Below are 17819 nucleotides of genomic sequence, written 5' to 3'. Positions count from 1 at the left end.
ACACATAAATCATGATCAAAAATGCAGATGTTTTTTGTGTGAATGTGCTGTCAAATTTATGGCATTTACAAAACCATTTCATTTGCGCAATCAATGCAACGACCGCAGTTAAATATTATTTTCACATTCCATGCACATATGTACACTCGCATGTTTGGGTTTTTGTTTTAACTAGATAATAAAGCAACTTCTGGCCTTCGTGCCTAAAAGCAGGCAATGCAAATTAAAGCGGCATTATTGTCAACTGGAAATGAAATGAACTCGTCTAGAAAATGCTTGATGAGATTTTTGTTTTGCATTTAAGCAACAACAATTTTTATTGTCTGTTCCTCTATTTGTTTAAATTTAATTTGCATCCAATTGTACATCAATATACTTATGTGTGCGTGTGCGTGTGTATGTGTGTGTGTGTGTGGCTTGCTGTTTTGCGGTTAACCAAAAAATGTTTGTGTGCAGAACGTTTTCAACTTAACAAAAGCTTCAACCATCCCAAAAGGCATTCCCTTCAATCCGGTTGATAGTTTTGCATTGTTGCGGTAAATTGGCAAAATTTACATATAGTTGGCATTTATTGTTTATGTGTATTGGTTGCTATATGCAGATTATCATCATCATCATTATCATCAGTGAAACCATCGCTTGTATGAAATTGTTGTTATTGCTGTTGCTGAAGCTTGTGGCTTTAAAATTGTGAACATGACAATATTTTATTAAATGCATTTCTATGCCTGAGATTTTGTTTTAATTGGCGCTTTTAGTTATCAGCTTTGTGCTTTATGGTTCATTAAGATGCCGAGCAAGTTGCAAGCCTGCATAATTAATAGACTGAAGGGTGTAATTAAGGCCCTTTCTTGCTATAGAGTTAGCAATGGAATAGGTGCAAATTGTTTCAAGAGCTATTTTAAATTGTTCTGTCAGGTTGATTGCATGAGATTCAAGGTTAAAAATGTCAACTTATTTTGATGATAAAAGCTCACCTTAAAGTAGATTTCAGCACCAACTACAAGTTCACTTACAAATATGAAACCTTTTGCGTATATTTTTCACACTGCTACGCTCTAAACTTTTTACTCATAAATTTCGACACTTAGAGCGAAGGCGAGCATAATTTCGTATATTGCGACAGCTTGTTGAAAAAGACGTGCAAAAAGGAATTCACAACTAACCTTTCCTAAGTCCCCCGGCCCCCAACATCTCGGTAGCTCGGCATCGTAGGGTAAGGGGGCTAGCAAGCAACACCTGCAGCTAATGGCAACTGAGCGCAGTTTCTATGCAAACACTCGCCATATGTCTGAATTATGTATAGGCACACCATCCGTCCTATGTTTGTGTGTGTCTTACAATTTGTATGTTTGGATCACATTTCAACTAAAATATGGTCACATACACACACACATGGACACATATTTACAGTTGAGCCTGCGTTGCTAAGCTTAGGGACCCGGCTGTACCGTTTGTTTGTTGTTGTTTTAATTGTTGTTGTGTTGTTATACATACTCTGCACCTAAAAGGTTCAAGAGTATATTAGGTTTGCGAAAAGTGGAAAATGTAACAGATCCCACAAACTATATAGGTATATATTCCATCAGCATTCGAAATCGAGTCGATCAAGTCCTGTTTGTCTGTCTGTCCGTCGGTACGAACACCTGAATTTCAGAGGCAAATTTTTGTACACAGTTGCCTTATATGTCTACTTGTACAAGGGGGGAGTTTGTATTTTTATTTATTTTTAATTTTTTTATTATTCACTCCCATATTCCCCTTATATGTAGCAGATTTTTGGCAACGCCGTTCGTATAATCATCTTTATCTCGGAGACTATGTATGAGAGGCAGATACAACAAATTTTAGTCCAAGATGTTTTATATAAGTGCGCAGTATTTCAGAATTTTCCTCCATATTTATTATTATATTATTATGTTTCCAAATTATTAAAAATTTGTTTTATCATTTTTATTATTATTATTATTTTTTTTTGTAAATCTGTAATCTTTATTTAAGATTAAATTAAATATTAAATTCTACACATATGTACAGAGTATGTCACAGTCCAGTCACCCGACTCTAGGTTTTCTTCTTGCTTGAGTTTGGCTCTGGCTATAGCTCGGCTTCGGTTCGGTTCGGTTCGGTCCTGTCGTCTAGCAAACAAATGTAATAGTTTGTCGTTTGGGCTTGTTTTCGTTCGCATGTCTTGCATAATGACAGCTGTGTGACATGTCATAAGCCCAGCGCAACAACACTAACCATAGCAACAACTACATACAACGACCGCAACAACAACAACAAGGAGCCACATATTGATGATGTGCGTCAAATGGCGTACATCGCTGCTGTCAATTTTGTTAGCCACAATGGTCCGGGCCCAGCTCCCCCGGCCCCCGGACACTTACTTGTCTGACCATTGGAGTCAGCCAGCTGTCATTTATTCAGTTCGTCAGTGGTTACTTCATTTATGCTGTGTTTGTGTTGTTGCTGTTGCTGTTGCTGTTCTGCGCTTGTTTGACAAATTGATCGCGTGATATGTTGGCCCAATGTTGGCCATTGTTCCCGTTGTTGTTGTCGCTTTGCTTTGCTTTGCTTTGCTGTTGTTATGTGCTCTTTATGTCATGTAAATGTTCGCAGTTGCATTATTTGTTGCCATCACAGTTAACCAACCGCACACAGTACGAGTATGTCTTTGATTTGCCATGTGACCTACGCTTGTTACTCCTGCTGTTATGTAAGCGACTTTCGACCGCTTATCCCGTTGCCTCTGTCGACTAGGATTTTCAGCAAAATCCCAATCGGATCTACACACTGGGGCTGAGCTTGGCAATGGATAGAATAAATTGGGAGCTATAAAGAAAACCAATTAAATATTTCTCTAGACACTATCTGCCGGATCTCTAAGCATTTTTTGACTCTCTGAGGTGTGCACAACAAGCTTGCATACATAAACCTATATAATTATTGTACGTTGTGTTGCTTATTTTATTTAGTAAATCAACAAATAGTGCTGTAGATATATATTTAAAAACTATGATTTTGATTATATTATAATATGTATTATAAATTAAAATGGAGATATGTAATTATATTATAATTTCAACTTAAGAGATAAGAAAGCCTGAAGGAATATTTTGTTTGTCTCAATTTTTTCAAATTGACAGTTCTCTCCCAAATATATAAAATGCGTTAAATTAACAAAAAGGTAAAGATCAGCTACACTACGATGTATAGAAATTCTGGCGTGTTCTTAACTTAACTTTGTAACCAGCATATAAGCCCTTTTAACGCCAATAAAATGTAAAATATTCGTATATATTTACTTCGTATAATATAGAAATGTTGAAACAAAAGATGAATGATCATGACAAAAATTTCAAAACATATGGCAACTACGAGTGAACTCGTAGCTTGATTTAAAGCGAAAACTATAAAAATTAAAAACTATCCTAAAGTAGATAAACCTCAAGTGGGCTAACCAAAATTAGTAGAAATTGCACATCTATGTAGTTTTTTTCTGATCAAATTCTGTAACAGGACTAGTCCTGTTAGTAGAGATTTATATTCGCTTCTAAGTACATGCGGCTTAGTTGCCTGCCGACATTTTATCTGTCCCTCTATGCCGCACTTACCTCACACAAAATTAAGCCGTTCATCGCCTGGACACACACACACACACACACAACTATATATACGTATTTAAATCTGGCTGGGCAACTCAATTGTCTCATTTATAAGACATGGTCTAGATGCAGGCGCCAGACACAGGCTCGAGCTTTGGAAAATGTCAATTCGTTAAAATCTTCGCAAGCTTTGGCTGCCGTTGCTGATGCCACTGCTAATTTTGTTTGCTCTTTGCAGTGTGCACGGCACACACACACACAAGTTACATACACACACACACATACGTACGAGGGTATGCACATTTAGGAACACGTGCACAGTCTGTGACAAAAGTATGCAGCGTTCGTTGGCTCGTCGTTTTGTTTGCGCTGCACTTCAAACATTGCAGACAAAATGCTGTCGAAAAGCGTCTCTCCATCCAGCCTCACATTGTGTGAGTGTGTGTGTTTGCCCAGTTAATCCGCCTAACGTTATGCAACAAAGTTTTTGTTGAAAATTAATTAATTTCATGTGCAAACAGTTGCTAATTTTTTTGTGTTACCCTACACCATGACCAACGGATTTGGTCACCTTAGCAACGTTTGATGCTTGATTTCAGACAATGGGTAACCCCATTCCCTCCATTTGTGTGTGTGTGTGTGTGTGTGAAATCGTTTTGAGTGGGGCTTCCTTTTAGAGCTGGCTTGTGTTGTAATTGGCTTAGAATGCTTTGTGCGATTTACTCCTTTGCCCTAAATGGCGATATTTAATTACATTTTATTTTGTCTCTTTGCAGATTTTTCAATCCTCCTCTCCTCCGACTGTTATGTGTGCCAAATAGGGAAATTGAAACTGAAAATTCAAGAACGCCGCCATCATACCAACAACAACAACTCCTGGAGAAGTTATGAAGTCATGAGACCGACATTCGACCGACGCCTCTGGATATTATTGTTCATTATTTTAGTACAATGTAAGTACAAAGATTAAAGTATCCACCTGAGTGGGTGTGTGTGTTTATGTGGAAATGCTGCAAAGCATTGCCAAATTAATGCGCCAAGTGGCAGGGCCAAGTCACGCAGCTCATATAATACGGCTAAAAAATGTATATATGGCCACTTTGTATGCTGGCAACGTGTGAAAAATAGTTCACAGATAATCGCAGTCAGGCAGGTCACATTATTTATGCGCCAGCACACAGCCGCACACATACATATATGTATGTACACATGTGGGTGTGCTCTTTCCCATTTTATCAGCGTTGATATTCTATGCCACATGCAGCAAACAAAGCCATTTCTTTTATTTGATGTGCGTTTTGGGGTGCTCAACAGCTGCCGCCTTCTCTGAACCTGCAAACAGAGAATGTCAGAAAAAAGGAAAGCGCTAAGAACGCACAGGCATTGCTGGACAACGACCCTTCATCTCCTTCCTCCGCTGGAGGGTCTTATGCATATCAATGGGCTTAGCATGGTTCCTGAGCCTTCTCAACATTTTAGAGATGTTTTTTGCAGCAGAGCGTATACGCAATGTGTTCCTCAAAAAAAAAAAAAATAGTCCAGTAGAAATATCATTTTGCATGAGCTTGTTAATAGAAGGACATCCAATTTTAAATTATTTAAATACTATCTAGTAATTTAAATACTATTTAGTACTATTTTAATACTGGTTTTAGCTTGCAGTAAGAAATTGAAGTGAAGTTCCTACGCCATTGAACATTCGATTTTTCAAACTCAAATTCAATGAAAACAAGAACAAGAACAAGGTATAAAAATTTGAACTATTACTATCGTATGCAAAAGGAAGATAGTAGATTCAGATTATTTGTAAAAATTTTGAAAAAATGTCTAACTCTGTGTGATTTTGTTTTCCGGCAGCTGTGCCACAATTCGGACTTAATTAGACGCATCACATAATTGCTGTCAAAATATTTTAAATTAGACATCGAACATTATTTAAATAAAATATGGGAGAAAAGATAAAGGTTAATATAAATAATCAAATTTGGGAAATATTCAGAAAACTGTATTACGCAGTCTCGCAAGTGCTTCGTGAAAATGCAGATTGCTTCAAAAGTATTAATCTCCCTTAAAATCCATCGATTAATTATATCAAAAAAATACACAAGTGGGATAACAAAGCTATTAACAGTGCTGGTGGACTTAGTTACTTAAAATTAAGCCCGCCTTTTCACCATAGACGGAAGAATGTGCTGCACCTGCTTTTCCAAACAAAATATGCCTTGTTTTGTTTATATTTATTAAGGTGCTTCTTTTCGATATTAAGTCAATTAGCGTTAAAAATGTTTAGTAAGCACTATATTATACGAGTATATACTATCTTTATATTTGTTGGTATTCATGTCTACACCCATTGTTAGTCAAAGGTATTATATGCAGCGTTTATGTTTGGCCTCCAACTGTACTGCTTAATAAGATCCTTAGCATGACAAACACGTAGCGAACGTAGCGTCTTTAACTAGAGTACATAAAAAATGTTGGGCACTAAATAGCAGGAGAAGTAAATACATAAATTATCATGTGTTTTTGCGAATATAGCATATGAGAAGTGTAGAAGTGCCACGAAACAAAAGATTGAAGTTATAGGATGCTCACATCACGGACTTGCTCGTCATTGTTGTTGTTATATCAAAATTAAAAATACTTAACGCACATTTTTTATATCGGTTGAGAATTTGATGATTCAAGCAGCTGAAAAATTGGAGCGCCTAAAAATTTAAAATGCGTGCACACATTAAACGAAATAGGGAACAGCTCTAGCTACAGATGCAATTGTCTCGCTTTGGCTGAAGATGTGCTTGGCGAGCAAACATTTTTATGCAAAAATATTTTGCGTGTCACTCAAAGGCTGACAGATCCTCCTCACAGGACTCCTGTATTTGCCACAGACGCAGACTTCTGCATGCATAACAAGTCAGCGAGACAAACAAACAGTGCAGAGAGAGCAAAGGACTGGAGAACTAAGGAGACGTACAGGCCATGGTAACGGGAATGCCGGCAGCGTACAGGAAACGCATACAAAACTTTGGCGGGTGCCCGGCGCATTTCGTAATCTTTGCAAATAAACGCGTGAAATGCCAAGGCGAGCCGCAGCGAAACATGTGGCGCCGATGGTCGCGACGCTGAAGCTGAAGCTGAGGCTGAGGCTGAGGCTGGTGGTGGTGGTGGGGGTTGGGGTTTGGGTTTGGGTTGAGAAAGGGGACACTGTCAGTGGCGCCCGCCGGATGGAGAATGCTCGGTTGAATGTAGTAGAGCCAGGAATGCTCTGACATGTGCCCGCCATTTTGGCACACAGCTCACACGCGAAATTGCGCATGTAGATTAAAATTCTTGAACGCGTATTTCCGTTTTCCGTTTGTTGAATATAACCATGTACATACATATGTCGTATATTCCGTTTTCGCAAGTTCGTTTCCTTGCACTTGTGGCTTGCATCATAGTATCTTTGTCTGCTCTTGTTTAGTTGACGCAACCTTGCAGCGACCCTGACTGGGTGCGAGCAGGGAAACATACATAAAACTCGTCTAAATCAAATGGAACTCATATCTCTATTCCATCGTAAATGTTTCTCACTGATATCAATTGCTAAAGTATTGGGTTTGTTTTTAATTACTCTGGCATTTTTTAAAAAGTATTTGCTAATCATTCAATAAAATTTATGTAATGGTGATGAAACGGTTTTGTTTTGCTATCCATTCGTGTTTTTAGATACACTTCTTTTCCAAAAGGGATAAATCAATGTGTATCTCCATTTCTTTTTTTTCTAGTCTGCAAAGCATAGTACATACATATATATAAACATCCACATGAACTTATGTTTCAACGTTCCACTTATGTTTGTTGGGGTGTCTTTTTGGAATGCAATAATTTCAAATGGAATATAATTTAACCTTCTCCCATAAATAAGAATTATATACACTTCCAAAAATAACGTTCATTTCATATACATACTGCTTATCCTACAAAGTATCCCAGCATTTGTACATTTGTTGACACGCAACGCGATGTGATTATAAAAAACTGTTTTACCTATTACTTTACATATTTTGTTTATTATTTATTCATACCTTTTCCCTTAATATATTATCAAACTATTTCATTTGTAATTTTATGCAAACGAATTTGTCTGCAATCGGATAAGCGAGCTGTCTATTGCAAACCTGTCGCAGAAAGCTCTCTTAAAAAGGTAGCATTGAATATTGGCTGTCAATTTCTCTCCAGCAAGCACCTTAATAGTAGCTTCAAAAATCTTGTCCGAAGGCATCCTTCTGTCCTAGCAAGAACGTGCTCAAAACCAATGCAGATATGCATTTTATTTCAGCTATGCATTCATGTTTTCAGTGAATTGCACAAGACTTGGCAACAGTTGCTGAAAAGAGAAATAAGAACGGAATTTCAGCCATGGATTGGTTTAAATTTCAAATTTCAAGGGTCTGCTACACAATTTTGTTTCATTCTTTGTTGTGCTGTTGCTGTTATTGTTGATTTTTTGTTCATTCAATGTCCGCTTGCTGGATTTTACAATCGACAAGACAGCGCGTGCCATTGCACGCATGGAGCGGGATGGAGCAGGGTGGAGCGGAGAGCAGGCAGAGATGCAAGCAAACGCTGGTAGACAACACTTGAGGCAGCCACTCAGACTCGCCGAGCGCCCAGCGCCGAGCACTGTAACTGACTGCAACAACATCAATGATGACGACGGCGACTTAGTTAGCCACTTTTCTTTTATATCAAATGCGCCTTTGTGCCTCAAGTGCCCCAAGCCGCAACCCGCCACAGACTCTCGCCCACAACGTGCCCCCGGGGGGGAGAGAAAAGGAGTGCATGTGGCCAGTAAAAGGGTAAAAGAGGCAGGAAAGAAAAATACTGGTCCCTGCAAGTTTATTTTAAAACTCGACTTTTGTGTGCTCAAGTTTACTTTTGTGGCGAATTACTTTTCGGTTATTTTTGTGGCGTTGGATGAGACCCGAGCTACGAGTTGCTGATTGTCTTGTTGCCTGGTGTTGATGCACGAACTGCAGCCTGCAGTTGCTCAGTTTATTATGTTGCCCTTCCTTTTACACAGCCTTTATCTCACTTTAGATGTCTTAGCCACGCTTAAGACAGTACAACCTCTACCATGAATATACCATATTGACGTCATTAAGAAACTATGATAACCGCTGTCGGTTATTGGTAAAAGTGGCTACAAACACAATTATAAGTAGGTAGAAAATATCTAGAAAATCCTCTAAAAAAAACCAGAAACTTTGCTAGAAAATTTGCTATAAATAGCAAGAAAGTGCACTAGAACAGGCTAGAAAACTCAAAATGAATAAAAAATCGCCAATAGCTAGAAGAACCCCTTGGCTAGAAAATGTCATTCAAAAAAACTAGAAAAGTGCTAGAAACACCGGAATAAATAATTAAAATTCCCAGCTTCAAAAGCCTCAGTTCTGTTTCCATTAGAATATTCCTGGAGTCCCCCGAGAACCACAAGAAACGGCGACTGTTAAAGCCCAAGACCTACCGGTGGGCTTAAATAAGAAGAAGGGAAAACAACTGCTGACGATTGCGAGTGTATTTTACAATTTTGACCAATAGGAGCACACCAAATTTGTTTGAATTTCAGATTGCACCGTTAGGTTCGGGCTCTCATGTTCATACCACAGCTGATTTTTGCTTACATTCATAATTTAATTTTGTCAGCTGGTCTACTTGCTGTTCATTTATGTGGGACTGTTACCATGTCATTGGTTCAGTCACATAGAAGGTTGCTCATCCAACATTAAACACCCTCAAATAAGAAGATTCACTTAAAAACAAAATCAGTTGAAAGATATTCTAAAATATTTTTAATCGAAAAAGTAATGAAACAAAGTATATACTATATGTTAGTGTTGTGAATCTAAAAAAACGATGTCTCCTAAGCTCTGCTATTGCTTTTCGAAATAAAATCGACCAATAAATTGCTTAAGTAAAGAAAGCGATTTTCTCATTTTTTCAGCACCAGCTTCTTTAGGATAGTCGTAGCATTGTTTAGTTAAGATGGGGTTAATGGATGTTGTTTGAAATATAATATTAGTAAAGCTCATATTTAAAGGTACGACTGTGGATATCTTTGTAGATGGTCGCAGCCGAAATGCAATTATTAAAAGTTTTTCGTGTTGCTTTTTGCCGCTTTTGTTGTGAGTTGAAAATTATAGCAACGGCGACTGCAGCGGCGACTTCAACCGGCGCCATTTTGCTGGCCATGGCTGTTTTTTCTTTTGTGTGTGTGTGTGTGTGTGTTAAACATGGCTGTGTGTACGAGTACAACTAAATTTAGTTCACAGAGCGACTTTCAACTTTTGTACCGAAAGTTCGTTGGCAAAGTTCGTGCGCGAAAATGTGGCAAAGTTTGCCTTTTTCGTTAGGCAATCTTGTATCTTGGAGTTTAGCCTGAAGTGTGCGCTATTAAAGACAAAAGCCAGCACTGCAAAAGTGCACCTGAAAATCAGCAAGAATATGTCAGGAACGACCGTGTCCCTCCCTCTCCACTACGAATTTGTAAAGTCGGAGCGGAAACGCAACTAACAATAAGAGCCAAAAAGGGCATAAAACGTGCACTTCCGTTTAAAATTTCCTAACGTTTCAAGTCGAATTAATGTGAGGCAGGCAGGCAAGGGGTCGCTCCAGTTCCTCGTGTGGTCAACACAAAACAGACGTTCGTTGGCCGTTCGCTTCCGGACATGCTACGCCATCGCCATCGCCATCGCATGGCCTAACCCAACTTGGCAGCTGGAAAACCGACAAAAATTGGCCGCACACTAAATTGCACACCTGAGAATTAATGCGCTGGCACTTGAAAAGCGTTTGAAGCCCGGCAAACCAGACCGGAGCAGGCAATGGCTATGGCATGCTAACGCCAACGCCAACGCCAACACCAATACGGACGCCAACGCCAACGAGCAACGAAACAAAAGGTGTGAAGGCCAAAAGCATTACGGCCAAGTTGCTGCAATGCAAAGGCAGGCAAGGCAGGGTGAAGTCGTATTCATAGAGCCATGCTTGGTGTTGTTGGCGGACAAAGTCAAACGGTTTACATTTCAGCTTTTTTTATACCTTTTTTTTTAGGGCTAGGTGCTGTTTGTGTTGTAGTTGTTGGCTGTCGACGCCTGCGGGTGGCGCTTTTGACCAAACGCTCAGACAACTGTCTAGCATTTAGCTTTTGGGCTGCTCTGTAATACATATTTGCTAACACTAGGCATACAAAGTTTGCTGACCAAGTACTTGTTTAAATTAAACTTGCAGCCTCAGAGCTGAATTCAATTTGTGCAATTTTTTTGTTTATTTATTTCAAAAAGGTATCTAAATGAATTGAAGCTCCTATTTTATTCTCCTTAAAACTGTAGATAGTGCACATATAGATGGTTATAATGTTCATAATTATACACAAGCTATAAGACCAATCCTGAAATGTGTGGTTCCGCAAAATAAATTCAAGCTAATCAAAAAAGAACCAAATGTGTTTAAACGCCATTTTTCCCATAAACATTAAATTCATTCCACAAGCATTTTAGTGCTTTTATTTACTGCCGTCTGTGGATTTATAAACTAATAATTATTTGTACTTGATCGCTATATTAGCTTTTAGAACGGAATTTGGTTAGACAGTTGCCTCCATTCTCCCAATCATTTGAATTTACTTTGTGGTTCGGAGAAGTTTCGAAAACTTTTGGTGTAAGTCTCAATAGTTTTTTTCCATGTCCTGAAAAGTTGAAATAAAAAATCGCCATATCTTGAAAAATCTTTAAAAAATTAGGTCTTTATTCGACTATAGTGTATTCGTCACGTTCTTGAGTTTTCAGAATTGTAAAAAATGGCCGCTGCCGTAAATCGGTCGATATCTGCTGCGCTCTTTGTACAATATCTCTGCCACCCACTTTTGTTAGATAGTGTACATTGAAGCGCATGTATATATATCCACGATATACTTGTGCTTTTTTTATTTGATGATTTTCGTCTGGGCTGCCGTAAAAGCAACTGAAAATAAATTAAGTGGAAGTAAGTCGTAACGAAGTGATACATAATTCTTTGTATTTGTGTGCACTTTCTTGCTGCTTCTCTTGCTCTTTCTTTCCCTTCCTCTTCCCACTTTGCTTTGCTTACATTCTTGCTGTGCTTTGCTGCTGAGTTTATTGTGGCCGCAATTGAGTGCAAGTTTGTGCTACAAAGGCAACCAGCTGCAAGGCGCTTAAGAAGCGGGCAACAATTCCTGCAACGAACTGACACCGCAATTGAGCGAGAGCTGCCCCTTAATCGACAAAAGGAAAAACAAAAAACAAAAAGAAAAAAGGGGAAAGAAATCTCGTTACGTGCTCATTAGTTAGCCGTTGTCGTTGCCATCGTGCTTGTCGTTGTCGTTGTTATTGTCATTCGCATTGTCATTGTGTTGGCAACTTTTGCTAGGCTTTAATTATCGCCCAGCAGGCTCACAATTAGTGTTATTAAAAGTTTTCGAGGCATTTCAACTTTGGCGAATCTCATACATAAATCAACAAAAACTTTAATGGCCGGTCGCTGCAGATGCCATCGTCCTCGTCGTCATCACTCGGCCAAAAGTAAATCAAATGCTCGAAAAAAGAAAAGTTTCCAGCTTGGGGCAAATATTTCGCACTTCGAGCTAACGGTAACCTAATATACCCTAATTTAGCTTTAATGCCCCATGGCAAAGACAAAAACCAACAACAACAACAACAACAACAACAAAGCGTCCTCCGCTCATTTGCGCTTAAATAGGCTAAATAACTTAATATCAGGGACCGTGATTCAATCCACCCGCATAAACCACCCTAGAACACCTAAAAGCAGACAACGAGCTTGCATCGTTGACCCAGAAGGCAGAAAGAGAAGAAGAAGAAGAAGCGGCGGCGGCTCTTTTGCTTATTGCTACTTAACTAAGCCAACGATATCATTTTATTACACAGCTCAATGCTGGAAATTTACAGCAGCAGTAGCAGCAGAAGCAACAACAACCAGAAAGGTAGCGCACAAATTAGATGGCCATGGGAAATGCCAACCAAGTTCAAAGCGCTCACAATTTTCATCGGCAGCTTTAACTTTCCAGCCAAGCGCACTTATAGCTACGATACCAGCGCCCTGCGTCCTGTTCACTCACACACAGACACACACACACATATACATACATATACATATTCCCATTTTTATTCACATTCCCTGTCGCCTGCACGCGCTGAGCTCAGAGGCCATTAACGTGTTTCGTTTCATTTAACTTTTACGCTCGGCAGTGTCCCCAAACCAGCAGAAGCAGAAGCAGGAGCACTTCTTCTTCCTCTTCTTCTTTTGGCCATCGCCACCCATTTGTGCTATTTAGCAGAGCCACTGACGCTGCTCCTCTTGCTTGGCTCGCGGTGGCTTGGCCTGCTATTTTTGTTACATTTTGCTTGGACGGGCCCATCCTCGAAACTTTTACGCTTTACCTGCTGCACGCTTGACCCAACAAAGGCTGGCGGGGCGTGGGGGGATGGTGCTGAGGGTGAGGGTCGTGGGTGTGACCTTCGCTGCTGACAGCAGCCGTCATTAACCTTTCATGATTTGGGAAAATGGCGGCAGCTGAGGTGAGTGGAGGGCACAATCAAGCGGAACTGGTGGGTGACTGGGCTGCCACCTCGGAAATCAGACATAGTGTGTCGGAAGTTAAAGCTCAGAATGGCTGCTGGGGTCTGTTGCTAATGCTGTTCTTGCTCCGGCTCCGGCTCCGGCTCCAGCTACTACTCCTGCCTCTGCTCCTACTGCTTTGGTTGAAACTTTCTCAAGTGCTTCAGACAATATAAAATTTTGTAAAATGTGAACTTTGACTTTGTGTTGGTTTTGTTATTGTTGTTGTTGTTGTTGTTGTTCTTGTTTATACTCGTATATGTACGATATCATTGTATGACATTTTATATATGTCTGTACATTTATGTATGTATGTCTCGCACTGACCTAAATTTTGGTTGCAGCAACTGTTGGCAACCGCAACCGTTTTGTGTAACCTACCGCATGCCACGCCCACGCATGTGGACACACACACATACACACACAGTCTGGCAAATAGCGCATATAATGGCAGCCGTAATTTTGTTTGTGTTGTCTATGCTTATAGATAGCTGTGCAAATTATTTGATAATATTAAACCGGGAAATAGCATGCCTAGGCTGAGCGTAGTTTTAATTAGTTCAAATAATCCATATAAGTTAATCAGCACTCAGGAAAATACTTCTTAAATACAGCTAACAATTTATTTTTCATTAAATTAAATCTACATTCGAATCCACAGAAAAAAGAGATCTGACTTAAGGGCAAAAGAGTTTTGATTTATGCCTAATGTAACGGCACTTGTTTAGGATCAAAATTTCTATTGTTTGAATAAGATTATATGCACTCTCGTTACAAAGAAGATTAATTTATCACTGCTAAAGAGGTTAAGTTATTAGTGAAATAATCCCTTTAGACAAGTAGCCTGAATTCAAATCGTTTATGAAAAACGTGTAAGGAAACTAAAATGCAGGCTTTAAGATAATCATTGAAAGCTCAACAAAAATGTTAGTTTCTTTTTCAATTTTTTCATTTAACCACAATTGTTGAAATTTGGAAAAGAAATGTTGCTGTAATAATATTAAATGTTACATGCCGTCCATCTGCTTCTGCAGAAACGTATAAAACTTCATGGCATGCGCAAAGGCAAGCTGTGCAGCAATTCTTATCTGAAAATCAATAAGAGCTTTATAATGTCGTCCTGACGACAGCGCTTAACCCGCATGACACAAAACGGGACGACAAGGTAGACAACAAGATGACGACAATGGTAACGACAATGTCAGCGCATTGCCTCAAACCTTACCTTAAATCCAAACTGTGCTGCTGCTGCGCCACTAAATATGCAGCAAAACGAGGAACGTAACAACTGGCGCAACATTCTCATAATCATAAACGTAATCATGACGAGGATGACGAGCGAACGACTGACGTCGACTACAAAACTGACTGCCCTCGAGTGTTTTATCCTTGACAAATCCTTGCGCAACAATCAACAGCAAGCAATAGCAGCAACGGCGGAAATGGCTACGATGGCGCACCATGCACTAACAATATTGTGTAGAAAAATGAGGCAGTCCCAGGGGCTGAAAGGGTTGATGTAGGGGATGTACTGTTTCTGCTACTGCTGCTGCTGCTGCTGCTGAGCCAGTCGAGTGGTTAACAATGCCAAATGCACAGCCGAGGCAGACAACGTTGTGCAAATGTCTAAATGAGTGCATGAATGAATGAGGCGTTGGATGAATGAATGAATGAGCAAACGCTATGGAAAATGCAATGTATGCTGCATACATACAAGTATGTATGTACGAGTACATAATCGTACAGTGGCAATGACAATGGCAAAGCATTGCCCACAACTTAAGCTATAGAGCAACCACGAATCGACGCTTTAAACTTGGCAGTGAGAGTAAAGTCCAAGTCGTCACACAGCTCATGCACTACTGTCTTCAAGTTGCAAGCGCGGGTTGCATTCAAAACAGACAGGCCCAGTAATAAAAGACATGTGACTATTAATATGATGATAATTTCTCGAAATAGCCATCAACTGCATTACTTTAATATAATCATCACTTCACCCATATACTGTGATATAGTAGTAGTATAGTACTAAAGTACTATGGTAAGCTATGTATAGGTAGTTCCTCGTCACAATAAACATTATTATTACATTAGAGCACTCACAATCCATACCCCATCAAGGTAAGCTAAGCTTACTTTTTTTTAGCATTTATTTCTTAAAAGTAACTTTTAAATAATATCAGACGGATAGTTAATTTTTTCTTTCGATGTACAATTATTAATTTGCTAGTAATATTGCAATGTCATCAACCGTCAATTCCAAGATTATGTGGATCGCGCAACATTGATCTCCCCAATAGACATCTCTAGTGTTTAATTATTAATCATCCCTGTCATTTGTTTTAATTTAATTGCTTTTTTTCACATTTATAGAAGCTGTTGTAATAATAATACTAAAATGAATATGGAAAAGAATAAAATATTTTATGAAACCCCTGAAAAAAGTAAAACAAATTAGGTGGGGGTTTATCAATTTAGCAACTCACTCCCTTTAACTAAAGTGGATTGAATAAATAAACTACAATGGCGCACCCTGTAGTTTTTCAGAGATTTTGTGCAAAGCTAAATTCGTATCGCAAAAATCTGCTACTTTAAGATTTATAAGCTTTCGGACTAGTTGTCATTTGATTTCATACGAAACTCCCCTCGCGGGTAAGTCAAACGCCCACAGCTGTGCTTCTATTTTTTCGCTTTTCATACATCATTATGGTGCCTTCTAGGCGACTTGTATTATTTAACACGATGTTTTTTTTTCAATTAGAACAATAGTTTGTCATTTAGCTGGCACCACGAACTCAAACCCTGAACACAACGCCATTTGTCATTGAGAATGTGCAGGGAGTGTGTGTTGATTAAATGCTTTTGTTTTGCGTACTTTTTTTTATTCGAACATTAAAGCCCGAGTACAGTCGGCGCATCATTCATTACAGTAAACGCAGAAATGTAGGCTACGATTTTGTGAGGCTGCGTTGCCGCCAGCGTACTTTTAAGCACAACATAATAAAGCAATTAAAGTTTAACGACGTAAACAACGAAAATGCAGAAGCAGAACGCAAATATGAGGTAACAGCAACAGCAGCAACAACAACAACAACAACAGTAACACCATCAGCAAATGAAAACAACAACATGAACATGAAAATTTTATACATGTGCACAATTACTATATAAACGTGTTAAACACACATGTATATGCACACATACATGCATATATACCTACGAGTATGTATGAATATTTGAGAGGACGTCAGACACTTGCCGGTTTTCACTTAAAAAATTAAGAGCACAATTGAAGGCAACAACAGCGACGAGAAGAACGGTAACATGCAGAAATTAATGACAACATAAAAGAATTTAAATAGAAAATGCTTCAAAGAGTGGGTCAGGAAGAAGAGTGAAAAGGGAGGGAAGAAAACGGGAGAATCTTAGTAGGCAGTACAGCCATTAGACATAATTGCGGCACAAGTTTCGAAGTTTGGGTTTGTGGTATACACTTGCTGACAGCGTGTGTGTGTGTGTGTGTGTGTATGTGTGGGGGTGTCTATGTCTGATGAAAATGTTAAATTATAAACAGGTAGGTAGCCTGGCAAGTTACTTGTCATTGCTGTTGTTGTTGTTGTTGTTGTTACTGTTGCTACTGCTGCCTCTGTTGTATGTTTGGCGGCGCATGAAGTGAAAATTAATTTCTAAATGCGGGAAATTAACAAATTACAAACAACGCGTTCCTAAACACACACACACACACAAGGCACTCGACGCATGGTGCGGAAGTAGACAAGCCATAACTCAAGCTGACACACCCATAGATAACGTGTGAGTGCATGTGTGTGTGTGTGTGTGTGTGAACTCACGCGCAAAATGTTCCTGTACATGCACAAACTTGCAGAGCGTCAAGGTGTTGAGAGCGCAGTAGAAACACTGCCGTAGATAATTGTCTGGCATGAAAGTAACAGGTACACTCATAAAAACTTGCGCAGAGAACATGAAGAACATAACTCTGATATCTTTAAAGTAGTCTTTAATGGACATACTTTTTCAACACACCAGAACAACATACATACGTCAGATGGCTACCCATTCATTTTTCAGTGTCGTAATATGTATGTATTTGAACTTAACTTATACTTGTGTACTTTTTCTAGATTTTTATTATTACTAATTATATGATGTGAAGATCTTTCCCTATTTACATTATACAAACATCTCTTTTACGATTTGATTTCTAATTAATTGGATTAAGCTTCCAAATTTCGATACAGATAGATATTGAAGACCTTTCCCTATTAACATTTGTAAATATCTCTCTTACGATTGATCGAATTAAGTGGACTAAGCTTTCAAATTTCGATGTAGATATGTGTGTTCGTTTGTATGAACATCGAGAAATATAAAACCGAAACAGCTAGGAACATAGTAATTGGTATGCAGACTTATCTTATTCATGTGCAGATCAAGTTTAGAACGAACCCTATACACGTAAAGTCTTATTATTTTATATAATAACGGTTGGTTCAAAATCGGTTCACTTTGGAATAAATTCTTTCTTATAATTTCTAAATTAATTACTTGTAA

At 38.9% G+C, this 17819-nt stretch overlaps 1 protein-coding gene across 1 annotated transcript in view; it reads left to right on the top strand.

Annotated features, from left to right (window-relative positions):
- The window catches only part of LOC115634559, a 207510-nt gene that overhangs the window by 48339 nt on the left and 141352 nt on the right, over nucleotides 1-17819 (top strand). Inside the window, exon 2 of the mRNA XM_030532375.1 lies at nucleotides 4385-4561. Within this exon, the coding sequence (XP_030388235.1) occupies nucleotides 4504-4561 (58 nt within the window). The 5' untranslated portion in view covers nucleotides 4385-4503. The remainder of the gene's footprint in view (nucleotides 1-4384; nucleotides 4562-17819) is intronic.

The sequence above is a fragment of the Scaptodrosophila lebanonensis genome, unplaced genomic scaffold (genome assembly GCF_003285725.1).
Source record: "Scaptodrosophila lebanonensis strain 11010-0011.00,11010-0021.00 unplaced genomic scaffold, SlebRS2 tig00000001-arrow-pilon, whole genome shotgun sequence".
Classification (NCBI taxonomy): Eukaryota; Metazoa; Arthropoda; class Insecta; order Diptera; family Drosophilidae; genus Scaptodrosophila; species Scaptodrosophila lebanonensis.
This window is presented reverse-complemented; position numbering and strand designations above follow the sequence as displayed.